The 18,824-nt window shown below is 52.8% G+C and overlaps 1 protein-coding gene and 1 long non-coding RNA gene across 4 annotated transcripts in view; one reads left to right on the top strand and one right to left on the bottom strand.

The window, feature by feature from the left end:
* Window positions 1-62: 62 nt before the first annotated feature.
* On the bottom strand, window positions 63-17,772 carry LOC135362370 (uncharacterized). Its single transcript, XR_010406977.1, has 3 exons — window positions 17,212-17,772; window positions 2,248-2,612; window positions 63-1,173 (listed from the first exon to the last, which is right to left on the bottom strand). It is a non-coding gene; the product is annotated as an uncharacterized LOC135362370 (long non-coding RNA).
* The window catches only part of SLCO2B1 (solute carrier organic anion transporter family member 2B1), a 46,358-nt gene continuing 42,766 nt past the window's right edge, over window positions 15,233-18,824 (top strand). For 2 of the 3 annotated variants that reach the window (XM_054512130.2, XM_045894448.3), the window contains exon 1: window positions 17,329-17,347. Coding sequence is in view for 1 of the 3 variants with exons in the window: in XM_045894445.3 (XP_045750401.1) it covers window positions 15,559-15,574 (16 nt within the window). In the remaining 2 variants the exon portion in view is untranslated. Of the gene's footprint in view, window positions 15,575-17,328; window positions 17,348-18,824 lie in introns of those variants that run through there. The other variant, XM_045894445.3, reaches the window with a different exon arrangement.

Raw genomic sequence — 18,824 nt, 5'->3', positions numbered from 1 at the left:
GCCTGCTTCTCCCTCTGCCTCTCTCTCTCTGTGTCTCTCATGAATAAATAAAATCTTTAAAAAAAAGGGGGGGGGGAACCAAGCAGACAGGGAAGAAGAAGGATTCATGCAGAGATGGAATGCCCCCCAGTTAGAAGACAGATGAGTAGTCCTCTGATCCATTACAGATGGCTTCCATCATGGGTCAGGGCTGGATGTCCACTGTTCTGGAAACCAGAACAGTCAGGGAAACATTAACTAAAATATTCATCTTTTTCTTTTCAACTGTGGATCTCAATCCCAGCAGTTTCTTCGTGTCTAGAATTTCATTGCACAATTAAGAAACCCAGGATGGTGAGAGGTCTAATGAGCAATGCTTGAAAGAGCTGGTCCTGCCTGTTGGGGAAGAGAGAAGGACACCCATGAAGGGCTGTCCAAACCCCACATATGGAATAAGTCTTATAATTAGAACTAACCCATAAGGCACAAAATTGACTTGAAAATTAGTAAATTCCATATAACTAGAGGTATACAAGGCTGGGCCTTTTTGGTTGAAATGCTACAGAGAAGTTTTAATATTAGGGTAGGTGCTAGATTACAAAATCTTTATGCAGTCTTCTAACCCTAAATCCAAAAAAAAAAAAAAAAAAGCAACAGGGGCACCCGGATGGCTCAGTTGGTTAAGCGTCTGCTTTTGCCTCATGTCATGATCCTGTGGTCCTGGGATTGAGCCCTGCGTTGGGCTCCCTGCTCCTCAGGAGTCTGCTTCTCCCTCTCCCTCTGCCTGTCACTCCCCCTGCTTGTGCTCTCTCTCTCTGTCAAATAAATAAATGTCTTTAAAAAAAAAGGTAACATAAATGAACCACATCAATCAGATTGTGGAATTTAGTGGACAAACTTATTCCATCTGAGAGGAAAAGTCTTGAAAAGCATCCATTTCAATTCAAATGTCAATTAAAAATGAAGCCGCTTCTTTGTTAGTTCAGTAGCTCTTTTAAGGGGGTCTCATGGGGTAGCCTAGTTCTTGCCACCATGGATGAAGGAACATTCTGGGTATAGAAATGTTGATGGGACCCTCACCAGACTTTGCCCACTGTTAGCACTAGAATCTTGAGTACAGTCATTTGGCATAAGCCCATCCAGTCCGGGGATCTCTACACGGCAGTTGCTGGATGGAGTTCTTTCGTCTGAGACCTTGGAAAGATAACAAGATCACTGGTTGAGGATGACGAAGCTAAAGCCTGCAGTGAAAACTACATACTTTGCAGTAAAGTTCCCTTGATTCTACCTTCCTATCTCTGAGCCTAAGGCTGTCAGTGGCTTCTGATAGAGGCTTCCAGCTCATGAGCTCTACAGGACTGGTGGGAACACTTCTTTGGAGACTTCGAGAGAACCATTTCTGTACAGCTCTGGATTCGATTCCTCTTCTACATCCCACTCATTCTTGTCTCACTCCATCTGGGCTGGGATGTTGTGTCTCTTGAATCAGCATCCCTTGTCTCTTATATTTCCATTCCCTTGAGGGATTCCCTTTCTGGGCCATCTTATTATGGTATTGATAGGGAGAGCATCTGCCTCCAAGGAACACTACCGACCGCTGTCTCCTTAACCCGAGAATGGCTTCCCTGTCTCTGGAGCTGCTAGTGGGGCCCTCCGTCTGTCTCTGTCTAACTTGGGTGCCTGTGACCTGTCTTTGCATCCTGGCTCTTTGTCATATCCAGGGAGCAACCAGAACTGATTTTCCCAGAGCTGCCTGGTTTTAGTCCTGAAAGTTCCATGCCCCAGGAAATCGCTCTGTCCTCAGCAAACCCAAATGTTGGTTACCCCAGAAGGGTAGAGGTACTGTATGTGACTTTGGGGGAAGGAGTCACTGCCTGAATGGAATCCAAGTTGAAAATGAATTCTCCCTATTGGGAAAAAAACAAAAATAAAAACAAACCAACCTAGCCTCCAGGGGCCTTCCATATGTCTTCCCCCTTCTAGCTGCTGCAGCTTGGCAGTTGTTACTCATTAGCCATTTTATGCCCAGCACCCTGGAGCCTTCCTTTCTTGGCCTCAGTTCAGAGGGCACTGCAGAGAACTGGGAAGACTCAGAACCAGTGTCAGGAGAGCTGGCGAATCGCTCCACAGGGAGTCACTCTGCTCCCCAGAGGCGGTTGAAGAAGGTCACCACTCAACCGTGGCCACCCCCCACCCCACCCCGAGACCCGAAGGGAGTCTCTGCAACCCCCGGAACTGAGCTGCGAGAGGTGTTGGCTCGCCCTTTACCTTGACTCGGTGATCGGGGGCCAGGGTATGCTGACATTCAGATCACTGCCTCTCTGTCCCAATCACGGCGTGAGCAGTACCGCTTGGTTTTCCAAGACCACCTCCAGCTTCTCTCTCTCTTAACAAAACCCTTCTCATGTCACAGAATGTGTAAGAGCGGAAAGGGCCCTGCAGATGGGCCAGTCCCCGGTCCTTTCTTCACAAATGAAGAATCGGCAGGGCTGGGGCTGGGGCTGGGGAGCAGGCCTAGGGCAACAGGAGCCCGCTGCCAGGCTTGGTCCTGGAAAGCAGGCCTCTGGGCTCTGGCCTTGGCCTCCATCCACCAAGCCGGGACACCTGGAGAACTGAGAAGCTCTGCTTTCCACCTAGGGAAAAAGAGGCCAAAGGTTTTATTTTCCTCTCTCCCTTTCTTAGGTTGATGTCAGAGACAGCTATAAATTTCTATTTTCTTCTGAGGATGTTTTCCAACAGTTTCAGATGGGCTGCTTACCAAACGGAGGCTCTACATGGCTAGAAAAATGCTCATTTCAAGAAATGCCTTAAGGAAGAGATGGACTGGGCCCAGCTGTGAGGAGAAGGTCACGGTAGCCAGGCCCCACGTCCTGAGCAGAAATGTTATGTGCCCTGCGCCTGGTAAAACCAGCTCCTCAGAAAGCCTCAACAAACATTTTTTAATAAATAAGTTTATGACCAAAACGGTTCACCTGAGTGAAACCCAACTTTTTCCCCTAATGGACTGGTTGGCAGGGTTTTCTCTTTTCTTTTAGCACTGAAAGGAATCCAAACCATGTTCCCTGCGAGTCGCTGCAAGTCTGAGCGGCTGTGCCTTCCCCAGACTGGGCCCGTGGGAACGGCGCGTGCGGGATTTGCTGGGCAATCACAGAACATCAGAGCCAGAAGCCTCCTGAAACGCCAGCTGGGTAGTCTGATCCCCATCTCTCCCCATCTTTCAAATTTAAAAAGCCCAAAGAAGGGGGTGACTTGCTCAAGGTCACACAGGGGTTGGTGGCAGAACTGGGCTAGCAGCCACATTCCTGGCTCCTTGCCCAGACCCCCTAAGGGGTCACCTTGGGAGAGACACAAAAGCTTCCCTGTGTGGAGGCCCAGATCATTCTGGGAGTTGTCATCCATGTTTCCCTCGTTGGCCTGTGGGTTCCTTGGGGCTGGAGATTGGCTGACTCCTCTCTTAGAAAACCAGTGTCTCAGTGGGACCCATCTTGCTTCTTGGTGATTCCACAGACACTGGAGCGTGGCTGTCCCCACAACCTCAGAGAATCCTCTCCAGCATTCCTGCAGGATCAGACAACACTCGACTTTATGGAGACCTCCTGGTCCTGCTCCCTTACTGTTGCTGATAGCAAGGGAGAGGCCCAGAGAGGGGCTATGACCTGGCTAAAAATCACACAGCTAATCAGCAGCAGAACCAGCCTGCCCAGGATGCTATAAATTGGGGCAGAAAGATTTTAGCCCATCTCCCTTCTCTTAGAGCCCTTCTCAAGTGGGGTGAGAGTCTCTACCTTCTTGCCCCCCTAAAGCCTGACCTCCCAGAACCTTGTCCTTTCTTTGGCTCTGACCAGCTCTGGGCATTGCCTTTGTACCCAAGACCTCTGCAGGTGGCCCAGCTCACCTGCAGCCCAGACCACTTCAGCTGCTCCCTCTGCTCCCCAGGCCAGCGCTGCCTCAATGGGGAGAACCAGGTTGGGGCTGAGCCTGGTCCCATTAAACCTCCAGGCCCTGCCCGTCACTAGTCATCTGGGGCTCTCTCCCTCGAGATCCCATTCTGCTGAGGCCCTGAGTAATGTTTTTCTGGGGACTCCCAAGTGGCCGATTAACAACTACCACTGGGCTTTGCTGATATGGAACAACAAGAGTAACAGTCCTCACTGGGGCTCAGAACTCTGTGGTCTGTAGATGTTTTCCCAGCTATTGAGCAAGAACTAGGAGCCCCTTGTGACAGATGAGGAAACTGGGGCTCAGAGGTGGAAGGAATTGCCCCATCACATGGCAAGCCAAGGGCCAGGGCGGATTTGAGGTCTCACATTTTCTCAGGTTAGCCTCTGAGCCAAGGACACACAGAAGGAAAAGTCTGTGAAAATTCTCTATGTAAATGTGAAGTCCGCCCTGTGCTATTGGCCAGGGGATGGGAGCAGGGCTTTGAGTGTTTTGAAGCTAGAGGAAAAAGAGTGACAGAGCAGAGAGCCGCTCCGTTTCCCAGATCTTCACTCTCTCACACTCGCCTGCCCTCTTTTGCTCACTCTTGCTCTTTATCTTAGACACATTATAATAACTCAGGCTAACCTCCTCCAGGAAGCCCTCTGTGATTTCATCTTCCTCTAGCCCCCAGCACTCTTGCTCTCCTCTGGATTAACCAGGCCTGGCTGCCTATGCTGCTTATTTTTAAAATTAGAACTGAGGCTCACTCTTCATTCCCTATTGAATGAAGCTGGCTGTGTGCCGGCTGCCCAATCACAGTGAATCGACATAGTCTAGTAGGGATAGCCAATGACAACACTGACCGGCAATTCTATCCAGTGTGATGTGTACTACTATAGAGTTGAACGGCTCAGAAGAGGGAACAAAGCAGGCTTGCATCATGGAAGACATCGTTTGGGTTGGTTATGAATTATAAGCAGATGAGGAGAGCCCTCCAGGCCAATAAGGCAGGGACAAAGTCAGGAAGGGCTGAAAAAGCAGGAGGTGTGTTCAAGGGGCAGATAGAGGAGCATTTGGGATGCAGAACAGAGGGAGAGACTGGGAGTCTCAAAAAGGGAAGCTACAGAGGTCAGCAGGGGCCAGAAAGAGAAGGAGCTCGAATTCCAGACCGCAGAATAAGAACTCAGCACAAGACATGGGAGAGCCAGGACCAGCCTTCAGGCAGGGGACTAACAATCAGCTGCCTGTTCCAAAAAGATCACCCCCACTGCCACGTGGCGAGTAGATTCTCGTGGGAGAGGCTAGAGGCAGGGAGACCAGCGGGGAGCTGGGTAGCAAGAAGAGGAATAGGGAGAAGTAACAGTATTCCCGATGACGGAAGCTGCTGTCTTTCCTGAGCGCTTACTTGTGCTAATGATGTGCCCAGGTGGTCACCTGCCTCATCTCAGCTCATCTGAGTGGTGGTTTTCATTACCCTTGCTGTATAGACGATGAAGCTCCGAAAGGTTAAGTCACAAAGCCTGCTTTGGCCCCTCCTCTGGGCCCACAGGGAGTCACTGTTAGAATTCTAGCCATCTCGAAGGCCCATGCCTTTTACTACCCAGGATCAGAGAAATCTGCAAGGGGCAAACTGGCCAAAATGTGATAACTGCATATGAAAGAGTCCAAGCATCCTGGCTTGGGTGACAAGGCAGATGGTGGTGGGTGGTGGACAGTGCAGGTGGGAAGACAAGTTTTCGGAGGAAGATGAGGAGTTCCGTTTAGGACGTATTGCATCTGAGGAGCTAGTGGGACATCCAAGTGGGGATGTCCAGCAGATATTTGAGGGTTTAAGTCTGGAGCCCAGGAAAGAGAGAGCTGAGTTGCAAAGACTTGAGGTTGAGGGGGGAGCCTTTGTTTTTACGGAGCTAGGGAGAGAGTGTGGAGCGAGAAGGACAGAACCTTGGAGGAAACCAGCACGAGATGGGGGCAGAACAAGAAGGGTCTGCAAAAGATGCTGAGAACAAAAAGAGAAACGCCCAGAGAGAATGCAGCCATGACGACATCACAGAGGAGCTAGCTCCAAATGGCACGTGCAGCCAGCTGCAGTAAAGCTGCCGATGGGACCAGAGGTTGAGAAGCAGGGAGTGTCCGGGGGGCCCAGCGAGGAAGAGGCCCCTGGTGACGCTGGGCTGAACAGGTCCTGAGGAACAGTGGGTGTGGGAGGTTGGGGGCTGAGTAAGTGGAGAGAGGGGTAGACAGCATTTTCAAGATGCTTGGCTGTGAAGAGAAATGTGTGGTTGGAGGGCCATGAGGGGTCAGGGAGGATTTTGTTGTATTTTTAAACTGGAGATAATTTGAGCAGATTTCCCAGCATTTGTTGGTGGAAATAAGCCAGTAGAGAGGGATGAGAGGAAGGATGGTCGACAGAGGAGAAGAGGAGCTTCTGAGCCCAGAGTCTAGACGTCGTGGTGAGTCAGGTGGGGGAAGGGGTAAAAAAAGGAGGGGTGTAAAAGCAGGTTTGCAGATTTAGTGATGCGGGGTGGGGGGAGGGGTAAAGTCTCATTTCAGACCAGAATGGTGGGTGAATTCAGTGAAGATGTGGAGGTTGTAGGGAGTTTATTCTCTCCACCCAATGGGACCTGGAGCCTGTATAGCGGGGCGGGCTCAGATCTTGGCACCAGACCGGTTGGACTCAAGCCTGGCATTTAGCTTCCTGAGACTGAGTTCCCTCTTCTGTACAATGGGGGTTTGTCCATTGAGTGAGGAGCTCTTGAGTGCAAGCTCTTTGCTCGTGCAGTGCAGGTTGAGAAGAGGTGAAGGGTGCAAGCTGGTGTCGTAAGCATTTTCCACCCAGATTGCCCAAGCCCTGTCCCTCTCTCCTGGGGCCACTGGGATGCCTGTAACATTCACAGGCCAGGCCTCTCCCTCCTTAGAAAGTGGGGAGGTATAGATGTGTCTCCAGGTGGAGCCCGTGCATCTCAGGAACTTTTTTGAGCTCAGAAGAGAAAACAACCCGGCCCCTCTGAAGTTCCCACCCACGCAGAGGCCAGTGGCCACGCCTCTCTGCCCTGGAAAGTCGGTGACACTCTGTCTCCCTGTCTCGCCCCTACCGCTCCTCACTCTCGCGGCGTGAAGCTCCGGCAGACTCGAGAGGCTGGAAAAGGAAAGTGCCAAGGAGGAAAGAGAAGGTATAAATACATTCAGGGAGAACCTAGGCTGCCTTGCCAGCTGTGGGCAGGAGGCCATGGAGCTGGAGCTCCTAGGAGGAGAGTCCAGAATCAGGACCCAGGGTTGGGGTCTCCAGCCCTCTCCTCACTGTCACCATCTTTCCCGCCACCAGGAGGCAGTGATGCATCAGTTTTGGGGGCCTAATGCCCGGGGCGGGGCGGGCGTTAAAATCCGAGCTCCTCCACCTACCAGCTCCGCTTGAGCCAAGGCCTTCCCTTCTCTCTGCTTCTGTCTCCCCCGAGTGAGTGGGGGTAAGAACAGCAGCGCAGTGAGGGTTTAGTGAGATACTCTAGGTGAGAGTATTTTGCAAAATGTGAAGGCTGTGAAGTTTTCTATCGCTGTCCCCTGGATGTCTTCTCCTCTGAGGTTTTGCACCCTGGAAGGCTGGAGGCAGAGGAACTGGCTGATGAAAAGTTCCCTGAGGGTATGGCCAGCCTGTTCAATGCTCACTGACCAGGGTCACATAGAGAACCAGGATATGATCCAGACCTTGTCCATTTTCTTCCTGAGTCAGGAAACACTTGGGGGAGGGGGCAGTTGGCAGTGGTCCTTGCAGGGTGAGTGCTAATTCTGTGACAAAGGGAGGAAGGGCGTTTGACCAGGGGGACACTGCGTGTGTATGGGTACCAAGACATGAGTATGTGTGGTATGCTCTGGGCGGAGGACCAGGGTAGGTGGGGAGACCAGTAAGGTAGGTCATAGGTATGTGATGACAAACATCAATTTTTAGCTAAAAAGTAAGCTTTGCTCTGAGGAGCAGGGCTGGGTGCCATGAGATTGGGGTTTGGAAAGATGACTCTGGGAGAATGGGGGAGATGAATTAGAACAGGGAAACTGGAGTCACAGAAGAAAAAGGGGACTGCAAGAGTCTGGAAGAATGCGGAATGGACTCTGAGCTAAGGGGGAGAGGGAGGAGAAGACAGGAATGTGAAGGACAGAGAGCTGCCATGGGCTGTGGGGAGGGATGGGGGTCAGGGATGGACCTGCCTCCAGTGAGACTGGGGTTCAGTAGAGGCCTCGGAGGGAACTAGGAGGGGCAGGTCTCCAGGCCAACAATTGCTCTTGCCGAGCCTGAGGTGCCTGGGGGACCCCCAGGAACAGGTGGACATCAGGAGGGTACCTGGGCTAGAGCAGAATCTAGGAATCACCTGCTGGGGCTCACGCTCTTTCTGTTGTGGGAGGGAAACCTGAGATTTGAGGAGGAAAGTGACACACCCAAGGTCATTCAGACGGTGATCAGTAGAACAGGCCTGGACCCCTGTCAAAAGTGCTTAGCTCCGTACTCAACTCTATTCAAGCCCATGGTTTAGGGACTGGTAGACAGATGACTGAGTCCTCAAACTAGCCCTCTGAGATAGTTAAGTGCCACGATTTGAGCACAAGTTCTGGAGCCAGACTGTCTAGGTTAAATCCTGGTTCTGCCTCTTAACAGCTGCGTAACCTTGGGCAAGTCTCTTCACATCTCTGTGCCTCAGCTTCCTCATTTGTAAACTGGGGGCTCTAATGGGTAGTTGGGAACATTAACTGAGTCCGTGCAAGGAAAGTACTTAGAACAGTGATTGGCATGTGATTCATGAATGCCAGCCATATTTATTGTATCCGTTTTATAGTTGACAAAACTGAGGCTTAGAAGAATGAAGTGGGTGGGGTGCCTGGGTGGTGTAGTCAGTTAAGCTACTGACTCTTGGTTTCAGCTCAGGTCGTGATCTCGGCGTCATGAGATTGAGCCCCATGTCGGGCTCTGTGCTTAGAGCGGAGTCTGCTTGGGACTCTCTGTCCCTCTCCCTCTGCCCCTCCTCCCCTGCTCACTCTCTCTCTTTCTAAAATAAATAAATAAATCTTTAAAAAATGAAAGAATGAAGTGACTGTCCAATGCCACATAGCTGGTTGTTGGCAGAGCTCAGGCCTAAGTGACTCCAAAAACTGGTTTGGTTTGCTTACGCTAAACTGCCTTTCTTTGTGGCTATTTCTGGAAGATGGTTGGATGTTTTCAACTCAAGAGACAGGAGTCTGCAACCTAAGGACCTTAGGAAATGGGATTCTGTGGCCCTGGGCTGGGATTTGCTAGAAAGATCCACCCCTGCCCTTGCCAGAGACCAGGTCTGCTCCTTTTGGGATATCTCAGGCCTGGTCTCTCCCTTCCCCCAGGAAGACGCATCTGTGTTTCACCCAGAGGACAAAAAAAGGGCAGGCCTTTAAAAAGGACAGCGCCACTTTGACAGTGAGAGTGGTTTAGGCATGAGTGCCAGAACAGTTGGAGCGAGCGAAGCTAGGAAGAGTGTGTGCGGAGTGGGGAGAGTAGGTGTGTTCGGCTGGAACGGGAGAAGGAGAGAACCAAACAAAATGCAAACTGACAATGCTCCACATAAACGGCACTGAGTTAGAGCAGAGGCCAGTTGTGTGTCCTGCTCTGGCCCAGGCTGGGCCCAAACGCCAGACAGAATGCTCTTTGCCCCAGCAATCCCCACCGGAGCATCTGCGGAGGGCCGGCCGGCTGAGATCAGCTGCCTGTGCGCTCGGCTTCCTGCCTTCCCCATCTGCAGGCTCGCAAGCCCATCAGGGAGGAAGTGACTCATCTTCCTAGATGAAGCATGCAGCATGCTTCCCCGGCAGCTGTCATAAACTCTGTCCAAGTCCCAGAAATGAAGCCCAGGGAGTAACGGGCCCTCGGGTTTCTCTGCATCACTGGCGCCGTGCTGCGCATGCGCCCTCCGGAGCAGGTGCCTCAAGAGAATACAATACTGGTAATGCTGATTGAGCCCCGATTACGCACCCACCAGGCACTCTGCGAAGACTGCCGCTTATGAGCCCCATCCTGTGGATGAGAACACAGAGGCATCAAGAATGAAGTAACAGGGCGCCTGGGTGGCTCAGTTGGTTAAGCGACTGCCTTCGGCTCAGGTCATGATCCTGGAGTCCCGGGATCGAGTCCCACATCGGGCTCCCTGCTCAGCGGGGAGTCTGCTTCTCCCCCTGACCCTCCCCCCTCTCTTGCGCTCTCTATCTCATTCTCTCTCTCAAATAAATAAATAAAATCTTAAAAAAAAAAAAAAAGAATGAAGTAACACACGGATATGGGACTTCCCTTTGGGAAGACGAAACAGTTGCGGAGACGGATGGTGGGGCTGGCTGCACAAATCTGTGAATGCACTTAATGTCCCTGGATGGTACACGTACCATGGTTAAAAGTGTAAATTTTATGCTATGTCTATTTTACCACAATGCAAAAAAACTTCCAAACAAGCAGAGGAGTTACCCAGCTACCAAGTGGAGAAGCCAGGAGTCATGCCCAGTGGTCCTGCCCCAAAGCCTTGTCCTTGACCATCCGCTATTTTGTCTCATTTGCAAAGAGGAGATACTGATCTGAGAGACAGGGGCACTTGCTCCCGAGGGCGCTGGGGAGAGCAGGACGGGGCTGAGTTTTAAGCAGGGAGGGGCATGGTCAAATGTAAGGGTTGGCAAGTTCCCTCAGGCTGGAAGGAAGATGGGCTGGTGGGGGGGGGAGGCTGGAGCAGGGCCCAGGCAAGAGCCTCTGGTGGTCTGGACCAAGGTGGGGCCGGCAGGATGAGAAGAACGGGGCGGGCTTGAAGGACTTGTGGAGCGAATAGGCAGATGTGGAAGGGAAGGGAGAGGCAGGGGCAGGCTGTGACTGCTTTCGCTGGGCTCCCCGCCCCCGCCTGTCCACTTCAGCCTCCTGGGACGGTGGGCCTCTGCCCCCTTTCCCTGATTGGAGGAGCCTCGGAGGAAAAGCCTGGGGCACAGACCTGCTCTCTGGCCCCCAGGGGGCAGTGTTGCAAAGTCTTCTGAGCCCTTGTTTCAAACTCCCTGCAGTCAGGGACTGGGGCTGGCTCCCCTCCGTCTCCTCTCCCAGCCTTTACTGCATCCCTCCCTCACGTCCTCTCTCCCAGGAGCCAAATTATTAATAACCATAATCCCTCATGTCCCACACCTGACACTTTACAAAAGCAGTGGTACATCCATTAGCTCACATGGTTCTTCCCCAAAGACTGGGGAGAGGCAGAATGAGACCCTTCTTTTTATCCGCCCCTCCCCCCACCATTTTCTAAGGAAACTGAGGACCAGGCAGGAAATAGGATCTGATGGTGGCAGAGCCAGGGCTGGGAGCCATGGGCCAGCCAGCCACCCAGTCTGGACCCCGTGAGAGGGTATAGCCCTGCAGTGCCCATAGAATGACAGCTGCTAACAAGGGCCCCCCAGCCAGCCTGCAGAGCCCTAACTTTGCCCTTGAGCTCCCTCCCACCTCAGGGGGCCTTCCCGCGGGGTTGTCTGTCAGGTCAGACCTGCCATGATTTACTTCCTCCTCATCCTCTGCTTGCAGAATTACAAGAGTCACCCTATTACCATCGTCACTCTATTAATAATGGCTCATTATTAATGCTCAGCTCTTAGAACTTAGCAAGCGCTAATCCATCCATTAGCTCCTCTGAGCCTTATGACAGCCCTGAGAAGGTATTTCACAGACAAGGGCACTGAAGATCAGAGAGGGCAAGTGACTAGCCTCAGGTCACCCAGCTAGGCCTTGGGAGAGATTACAATCAAGGAGAGGTTGTAATCTCGCCCAAGAGATTTCAACCTCCTATGCACATACCAAATTGAAGATAGGGCGAGATGGTTGAGGCTTATTGCGACTTTGCCTCAAGGGGTCCTGTTATCTTGATTTTACAGATGAGGAGATGGAGTCTCAAAAATCTTACTCCATCTGGATTGACCTGTCTGATGCCCAAGCTCATGCTCTTTCTGGGGCCTGGGTCTGCCACTTTCAGGGAGGGATGCAGAATTTCTAGCATAGTACATATTCTCTCCAGCCTGGAGGGAGAACCTGGTGGGAGGTGGATGCCGTTGGACCCAGGGGAAGGCTGCTGTTGGGGCAAAAGGGCTTCCCAAGGAGGAAGCTCTGGGGGAGTGTAAGCTGTAGAGAGAGCATGTTGTGTGAGGCTGGGTGGGCTGGAGGAGCCAATGGCTGTGCTGAGCCAAGGTGGCCCGGGCTGAGTGGCCAGGCCACGCACCCACCTGCCTGCAGACCTGTGCTTCTCCTCCCATGATTCGGAAATTTTCTGTGTCTTGATCCAAGAGCTGTGCCAACAAAGAGGGATAAAATCCTGAACCCTTGGCAGGCTGGGGTCTGTTTCTCATCCACCAGAGAGAGAAACTGAAGCCTAAGGAGAGAGACCTGTGGTCTCTCCAGGCCTCAGTCTCCCAGTCGGAACAAGGGAAGGATTGAATGAAATGTGCTCCAGTTTCCTTCCTGCTCTAACCTTCTGGGTACCATGCGTCCATCTTTGCTGTCCTTGGCTCAGATCCCGGCCCCTGCTGTCTGTTTGACTTGTAGCTCTGGGCAAGATACAAGGACTCTCTGAGTGTCAGGATCCTCATGGGTGAAATAAGTATGACACAGCCCTCCTCGAGCAGATTAAATGAGCCATGCATGGGAGCATGGCTGTGTAGCTTGGGTTCCGACCCCAGGCAGCGTCTGGGGGTGGGGAGAGCTGGAACTCTGACTGAGGTCCTCACTTGTCTGCCCAGCTGAGGGCTCATTTATAGACATCCGCTCCCTGGCTGCCAGGCTGAAGGGAAGTGGGAGCAGAGGTGCTGAGATGGCAGTTTGGAGCCTTTTTCAGGAAGGAGCCTCTGGCTACTCTTCCCCTTGCTACCCCGGCCTCCCCATCTTCTGGGCCTTCTCACAGTGACACTCATGACAGTCCCGAAGGTGGGAGGTGGGAGGTGACGGTCTCCATTTAACAGATGAGAAGACTGAGACCCAGAGAGGAGAGAGGACTTGCTGCAAATGCCATAGCTAGTTACTGACGGAGCTGGGACCAGAACTGAGGTCTCCAGTCCGGAGTTCAGCACTATTCCATTACACCCAAATTCAGATAGTTCTATAAAATGAGGAGTGTCCTATTTTTCTGGGTTTGCAAACCCCCTACATGGATTGACTTAAAGAAGGGAAGGACCTGGGTTCTGCAAACAGCCCAAGATTTTATGAACAGCATCAGGCTCGGCATGAGATGCAAGACCGCACGCATCATGGGGCCTCAGAAGTTCTGCGAGCCATGCTGGGCTTTGCCAACAGCGTGGGACTCTAAAAAAGGCATCAAGTTTTGCAAACTATGGGAATCCGCAGATGGTGTTGCAATCTACACACACCCTGGGGCTCTGTAAAATGCACGGGGTTCGGCAAACACCATGTTGGCAAGTGGTAAAGCAGGGGTGCAAAGCAGGTTGGTTGAACAAGCTGAGGCTACCCATGATGGGACGTCACTGAGGGATTAGCCCAAGAGCCCCCAAAGGCCTGTTAGCCTAATTCCCAGAAGCTGCTGGGTAGCTGACCCTTGTTCCAATTACATAGCTGAGTTCAGGAATATTCTCGGACCAGGCTACGTCAGCCTGGGGAGGCCGAGGAGATAAATGAAGATCACTCATGTCTGAGGTTATTGTATGTTCCACACCTTGGGGAGCGTTGTGCATTGTTTCACTCAAAGACTGATGAGCTGAACTTAGCCAGCCAAGCTGGGCCCTGACAGGTACCCAGAGCAATCCACGTATAGAATTTTTCAGCCTCTGAAGCCAAGATGGAAGCAACTGAGTTTCCAGAAAGCCTAAAGGGACCTTCTCACTCTTAACCATGCACCTGCAATTTGGAGTCTGAAGGTGGCACCTCTGCCAGTCTCTGCGAAGACTCGCACTACTGACTTCAGTCTGAAGGATTTCGAGAAATAGAACCAATTTGGTTTTCTCAAGCAGGAGCAAGGCCTGGTCTTTATATCAACCTGAGCCAACTATTGACCTTTCCTAGTATGGTGGTCACGCATCACATTTCTGGTTTCTCAAAGACAGTTAGGCAACGAGTATCTATGGAGGGCCACTATGTGCCGGGCTGCACATTGATTATTTCAAAGACTCCCCGCTTCCCACCAGCTCCCTCATATAGCCCCTGGGAGCCAAGTGGGGTCCATGGATATTTCCCTTATCACTGCACCCTGAAAGTTGGATTCCAAATCCACATCCCCATTTCGTGCAAAGACCCTATTCCTGGAACTGGGTCAAGTTCACTTCTGTATCTTGGATTTGGGGAAACCCAGAGGTCTTCCTCAGAAAATGCAGCCTGGGTGGAGGAAAAAGCCTGGTTCTAGCACCAAAGATTCAGACATGGCCCCACCACCTACTAGCTGGGTGATCTCTGGGCAGTTACGGAGACTCAATGTCTCATCCGTAAAATGGGGGAATAAGCACCTGGCCTACAGGGATGATAGACCCAGTAGGGCCTCACGTGCAAGTGCTGAGCAAGCTGGAAAAGGCAAACCGGTATGTGTCCTCTGCTGGCCTGTTCTGAGACCTGCCTCTGTGGCTTCCTTCTCTGAGCTCCAGGCCTTCAGGCTTGGCTTTTTTCTTGCTCGCTGAACTTACACAGCAGCCCTTCAAGTGAGGGGCCAGCTGTCCCTTCTTTAAGGATGAGGGAAATGATACTCAGAGATGCAGAAACTTGTCTGGGACCATGTAGCTGGCTGAAATGAGACCCAGGTCTGTCTGGCTCCAAGGCCTCCATCCTCAGCCTTCAGTCCAGAAAACTCTTGAAATTGCAGATTTGCCCTTCTCCTCCCCGACCCTCTCCACCAAGATGGAGCTCCACTTCATGAGCTGTTGCCATGAGTCCCTCAAGGAGGCTGGCCATTGTGAATCCTGGTGAACGGACTTACTCCTTGCTCTGGATCCTCCGAGCTCAGAGAGGAGATGGGGGTTTAGTGAGAAGGGTTGAGATATTAAGGGGCCAGGGATTCTGGGAAGGGGGACCCTGGGGAAACAGGGGCTCTCTATGGGGCTCATGGAGGGTGACAAGATGTGATGGGGGACAAAAGCTTGGTGGGGGACAGATTGAGAATGGGAGTGCAAGAGGAGACTGGAGAATCCAGACTGAATGAGACCAGGGCTTGGGGACCATCAACATTCCTTCTGCCCGCCACCTCTCTACTGCTAATGGAGGAAGAGAAAATATCCAGGGGAATGCTGAGGCAAGAGGATGTGAAGGAACAGGCTGAGGGGAGGTGACACAGCAGCCTCCTCCCAGCAGCGGGGCCGGATCGAAAGAAACCCAGCCTCTTGCACCACTCTGGCCCTGGGCTGGCCCAGCCAAAGATCAGAGGAATTCAGAGAGAGAGACAGCCAGAAGGAACAAGTAACTGGACGAGGCAGGCTCTTGGAGAGTGGAGTCAAGTTTTACAGGAATTCCTAACCCATCTCAGAAGAAGTGGCTGTGATCCAGCGTGGCCTGAGCAGCATTGGCCCCAGTGCCTGGAGTCCCCACATTAGTGCCTCCCTTCGGTGGCTCGTGGCTGCTGCCTCCAGGGGCCCCTGATAAGGTCTCACTCCCTCTCCTGCCTGCCTCTTGACATTGAAATAGGGGCTGGAATTCACTGCACCCCATGAATCATGGGACCCAGAATAGGTAAGTCTTGGATGAAACTAAGGAAGGGGCACTGGGATGGAGTCTGGGGTCCACATTCCCAGTGTGGAGGGTGAGGAGGCTGTGGAGCCAAAATGGGTGTACTGGGTGGGCTGGGCTGGGGGACTCGCGGTTCCCCACGCAGAGCCAGCCATAAGGCCAGACCTAGAGAAAGTGTCTGAATGAATGAGTGAATGACGGAAGGGGCAAGAAGGGATGCTGTTTACTCAGCTGGAGGCGGGGAACCCAGCCTACCTTCCCTGATGAGACAGAGACGCCGAGAGGACAATGGAAAGTCGGGCCACTCGAGCCCCTTGCCGAGCCCTGTTCCCTGTCTGAAGCAGGCAGAGATAAAGACAGACAAAGCAGACAAATATACAGATGAAAGTGGAGTCAGAGACAGAGCAAGTCCAGAGATAGGCAGTCAGACAAAGGCCGGGACAGAGGAGAAGACAAAGGCCAACAGGTGTCTGCAGGACTGTGCAGGGACAGGGAAGGAGGTCCGCCCCGGAGAGAAGGCTGCAGAAGAGACAGGGAGAAATGAAGAGAAGCAGACAGAGGCAGACAGGAGAGAGACAGGCAGACCTGCCACGAAGAATCCAAAAGCTCAGCACAGAAGAGAAAGGGATTCAGAGAGAGGCTTGCAGAGCCCAGCCTGCAGCGTGACACGTGCCACGTGGAGAGGGCGGAGGTTCTGGGAACAGAGCGCCCCGCTGAGCATTTCTTGGGCAGAGGAGGGAGGTGGAAGAAACAAAGGGTCTTCAGACAGGGTGCCCTGCGGTGATCACCTCTGGCCTCCTTCCAGCTGTCTGTCCCCTGCTGGCTGTGTTAGCCTCACGCCCATTCAGGCAGGACTGAACCTTCTCCCTGGCTCGTGCAGGCGGCACCGAGGGCTTCGTGGGCAGCCTGACGCGGCTTGGGGACCCTGGCATGGCAGGAAGGGTGGGGTGGATGCTTCCTCTGGGGGCCTTGCTGGAGAGATGACAATGAGGCCCTGGGTTGGTTTGGAGATGGGCCACTGACAGACCAAATTCCCCATCAGCTTTGGCTCGCTGCAGGATGGGAGGGTTGTGACCCTATAGGTTTGGGAAGAAACTAGAGACTTTGGCTGTATTGTGCTTGTCCCCCTCACCCCACTGTTATTCTGACCCCTGCAGGGCTCAGCTCTAGACTATTCTCTAGCCGCCCCGACCTCCCGCACATACAGCAGGAGGCTGATCCCCCGTCTGCCCACTGGTCCACCAGGAGTCACCTCTGGCTTTGCTTCCTGGGCCCCACCCTGAGCTCCTTCTGGTCTGAGGACATCTGAGGGATATGGGAATGCAGGTGGGGCAGGGTATAGAGACTGGAGCCTGGGAAAAGAGCAGGGGCCAGCTTGCATGAGGGAGAGGGGTCAGCTGTCCTAGCCAGGGTCAGACACCAGAGAGAGGAATCAGGGTCAGATCTGGCTCTCAGCCCAGCCCTACCACCAACTCACCATGTGCCCTTCGGCAACAGGCAGAGCTTTCCCTGTCTGTGGGGGAGGAGTCGGAGAAAATGACCTCCCAAGGCCATTCCTTTCGTGATTTCAGAGAAGCCTCTTTCCAACCTCTGCCCCTTTGCTCACAGCTTTTACCTCTACCAGGAAGGTATCTGCCCACCTTTCTTCACCGATTCTGGTGAAATTTGCCATTTGCCAACTCCTCCAAACATCACTCCTCCAGGAAGACTTCCAGACGGATTCCCCAGCTAGAAGTAACCTATCTCACGTATGCTGCTTGACTTCTCTTCTTCAAGGTTCATCTTTTCTTGTTCTTCTTATTGTTTCTGTTGCTCTCCAGCCGTCCTGGGTTCAAAGTGCATCGATCCAGGGCAGAGAGGTAGGGCAAAGGAAAGAACGAGCAGTCCCAGGTTAAAATTTGAGCTCTGCGTCACTGGCTTTATGAGAATGCAGTGATGTACTCTCACCCTTTTTAATAGTTGAGGAAACAGATGCTCCAAGAGGGCAAGTGACTCACCCAAGGTCACCCAGCAAGGGAGCAGCAGAGTGGGGGCCAGCAGAGTGGGGGCAGGTTGTCCTGATGCCAAAGCTCTTTCCTCTCTCTGCCATTACCCTCAGGGCTCCCTCCTCCCTTCCACAGACCCCACACTAGTGAGACTCTACCCACTTGGGCGCTTCTCCACTGGTTCCAGACAAAGCAAACTATTCTCTGGGTGTGAGTGACTGGGGTGGGTGGGGTTGGGGGTGGTTATTTCCTCCCAGGCTAGGCCTTGCCTACTGGGCCTGATCTCAGGCAGCTGTGAACCAGACGGCAGGCTTGCCTAAACCCTACAGTCAGGGGCTAGGTATTCAAAGCCCCCTCTGCTTTTGTCCCTTTCTGGGACTCACTTTCTCTGTGTGACAGATGGAGGGGGTTGGCTGAGGTGGTCATTTGGTCTCTTCCTGTACTGAGAAGCTCAATCTTCTGTCTCTGGAACGAGAAGTGCAGCAAAGGCCTCTCTGCAGGGGATGGGTCAGATCCCCCCATCGGTGATAAGGGGACTTGGCTGTCTCCAGGGTACCAGCCCCAACTTCAGCTGCACCCTGGATGCCGGGAAAAAGAAAGAAGTAAACTTGGTCCCTGCCATCCCTCATGGGCTGCAGCCCAGAGCCCTAAGTGCTAATGTTTGAAATGATGGAGAACAGTGCCTCCCTCCCCAGACTGGGAGCTTCCTGGAGGTGGGGTCAGATTTGAGCCATTCTTGGGGCCCCAGATTTCAGCACAGGCTTGGCAGACGCGAGGATCTGGGAAAGTCTCAGTGTCTAAGCTGTCCTCCCTCCACTCCCTGTCTCCCCCCCATGACATTCCTTCCTTCCCTCCAACCTGTTTTGAAAGCCTACTCTAGTTGAGGACTGGAGACTCAGGATATGGAGTGAGGTTGGGTATAATAGGGCCCTTGCGGGGTAAATATAAGCACATGGAGAGATGAGCTGGGACTCATGGTCAGGGGAGGGGGGTGGGCAGCGTGGCCAAAGCCAATGGCCACCTCTCTCTGAGCCTCAGGCTCCATGTTTTAGGCTGAAGGAGACTGACCTGAATTCCCTATGTGCTCAGGGCTCACCCTCCCCCCAGGCCCTCATTGTTTTTAAGGTCATCTTTCTAGATGGGATAGCCGGGGCTGGAACTGGGAACAGAAAGTCCCAGCACAGGGTGCCTGACCCAGCTTGGAAACCACCAGAAAGTGCTTGGCCTCCTCCCCCACCCTGCATGATCTTCCTCAAGAAGCAACAGCT

Source organism: Mirounga angustirostris, unplaced genomic scaffold (assembly GCF_029215605.1).
Source record: "Mirounga angustirostris isolate CCGP_5_RB_7025 unplaced genomic scaffold, mMirAng1.0.hap1 SCAF_13, whole genome shotgun sequence".
In the NCBI taxonomy this organism is placed as follows: domain Eukaryota; kingdom Metazoa; phylum Chordata; class Mammalia; order Carnivora; family Phocidae; genus Mirounga; species Mirounga angustirostris.
Note: the sequence above shows the minus strand (reverse complement) of the source record. Positions and strands in the feature narration are given on the sequence as shown.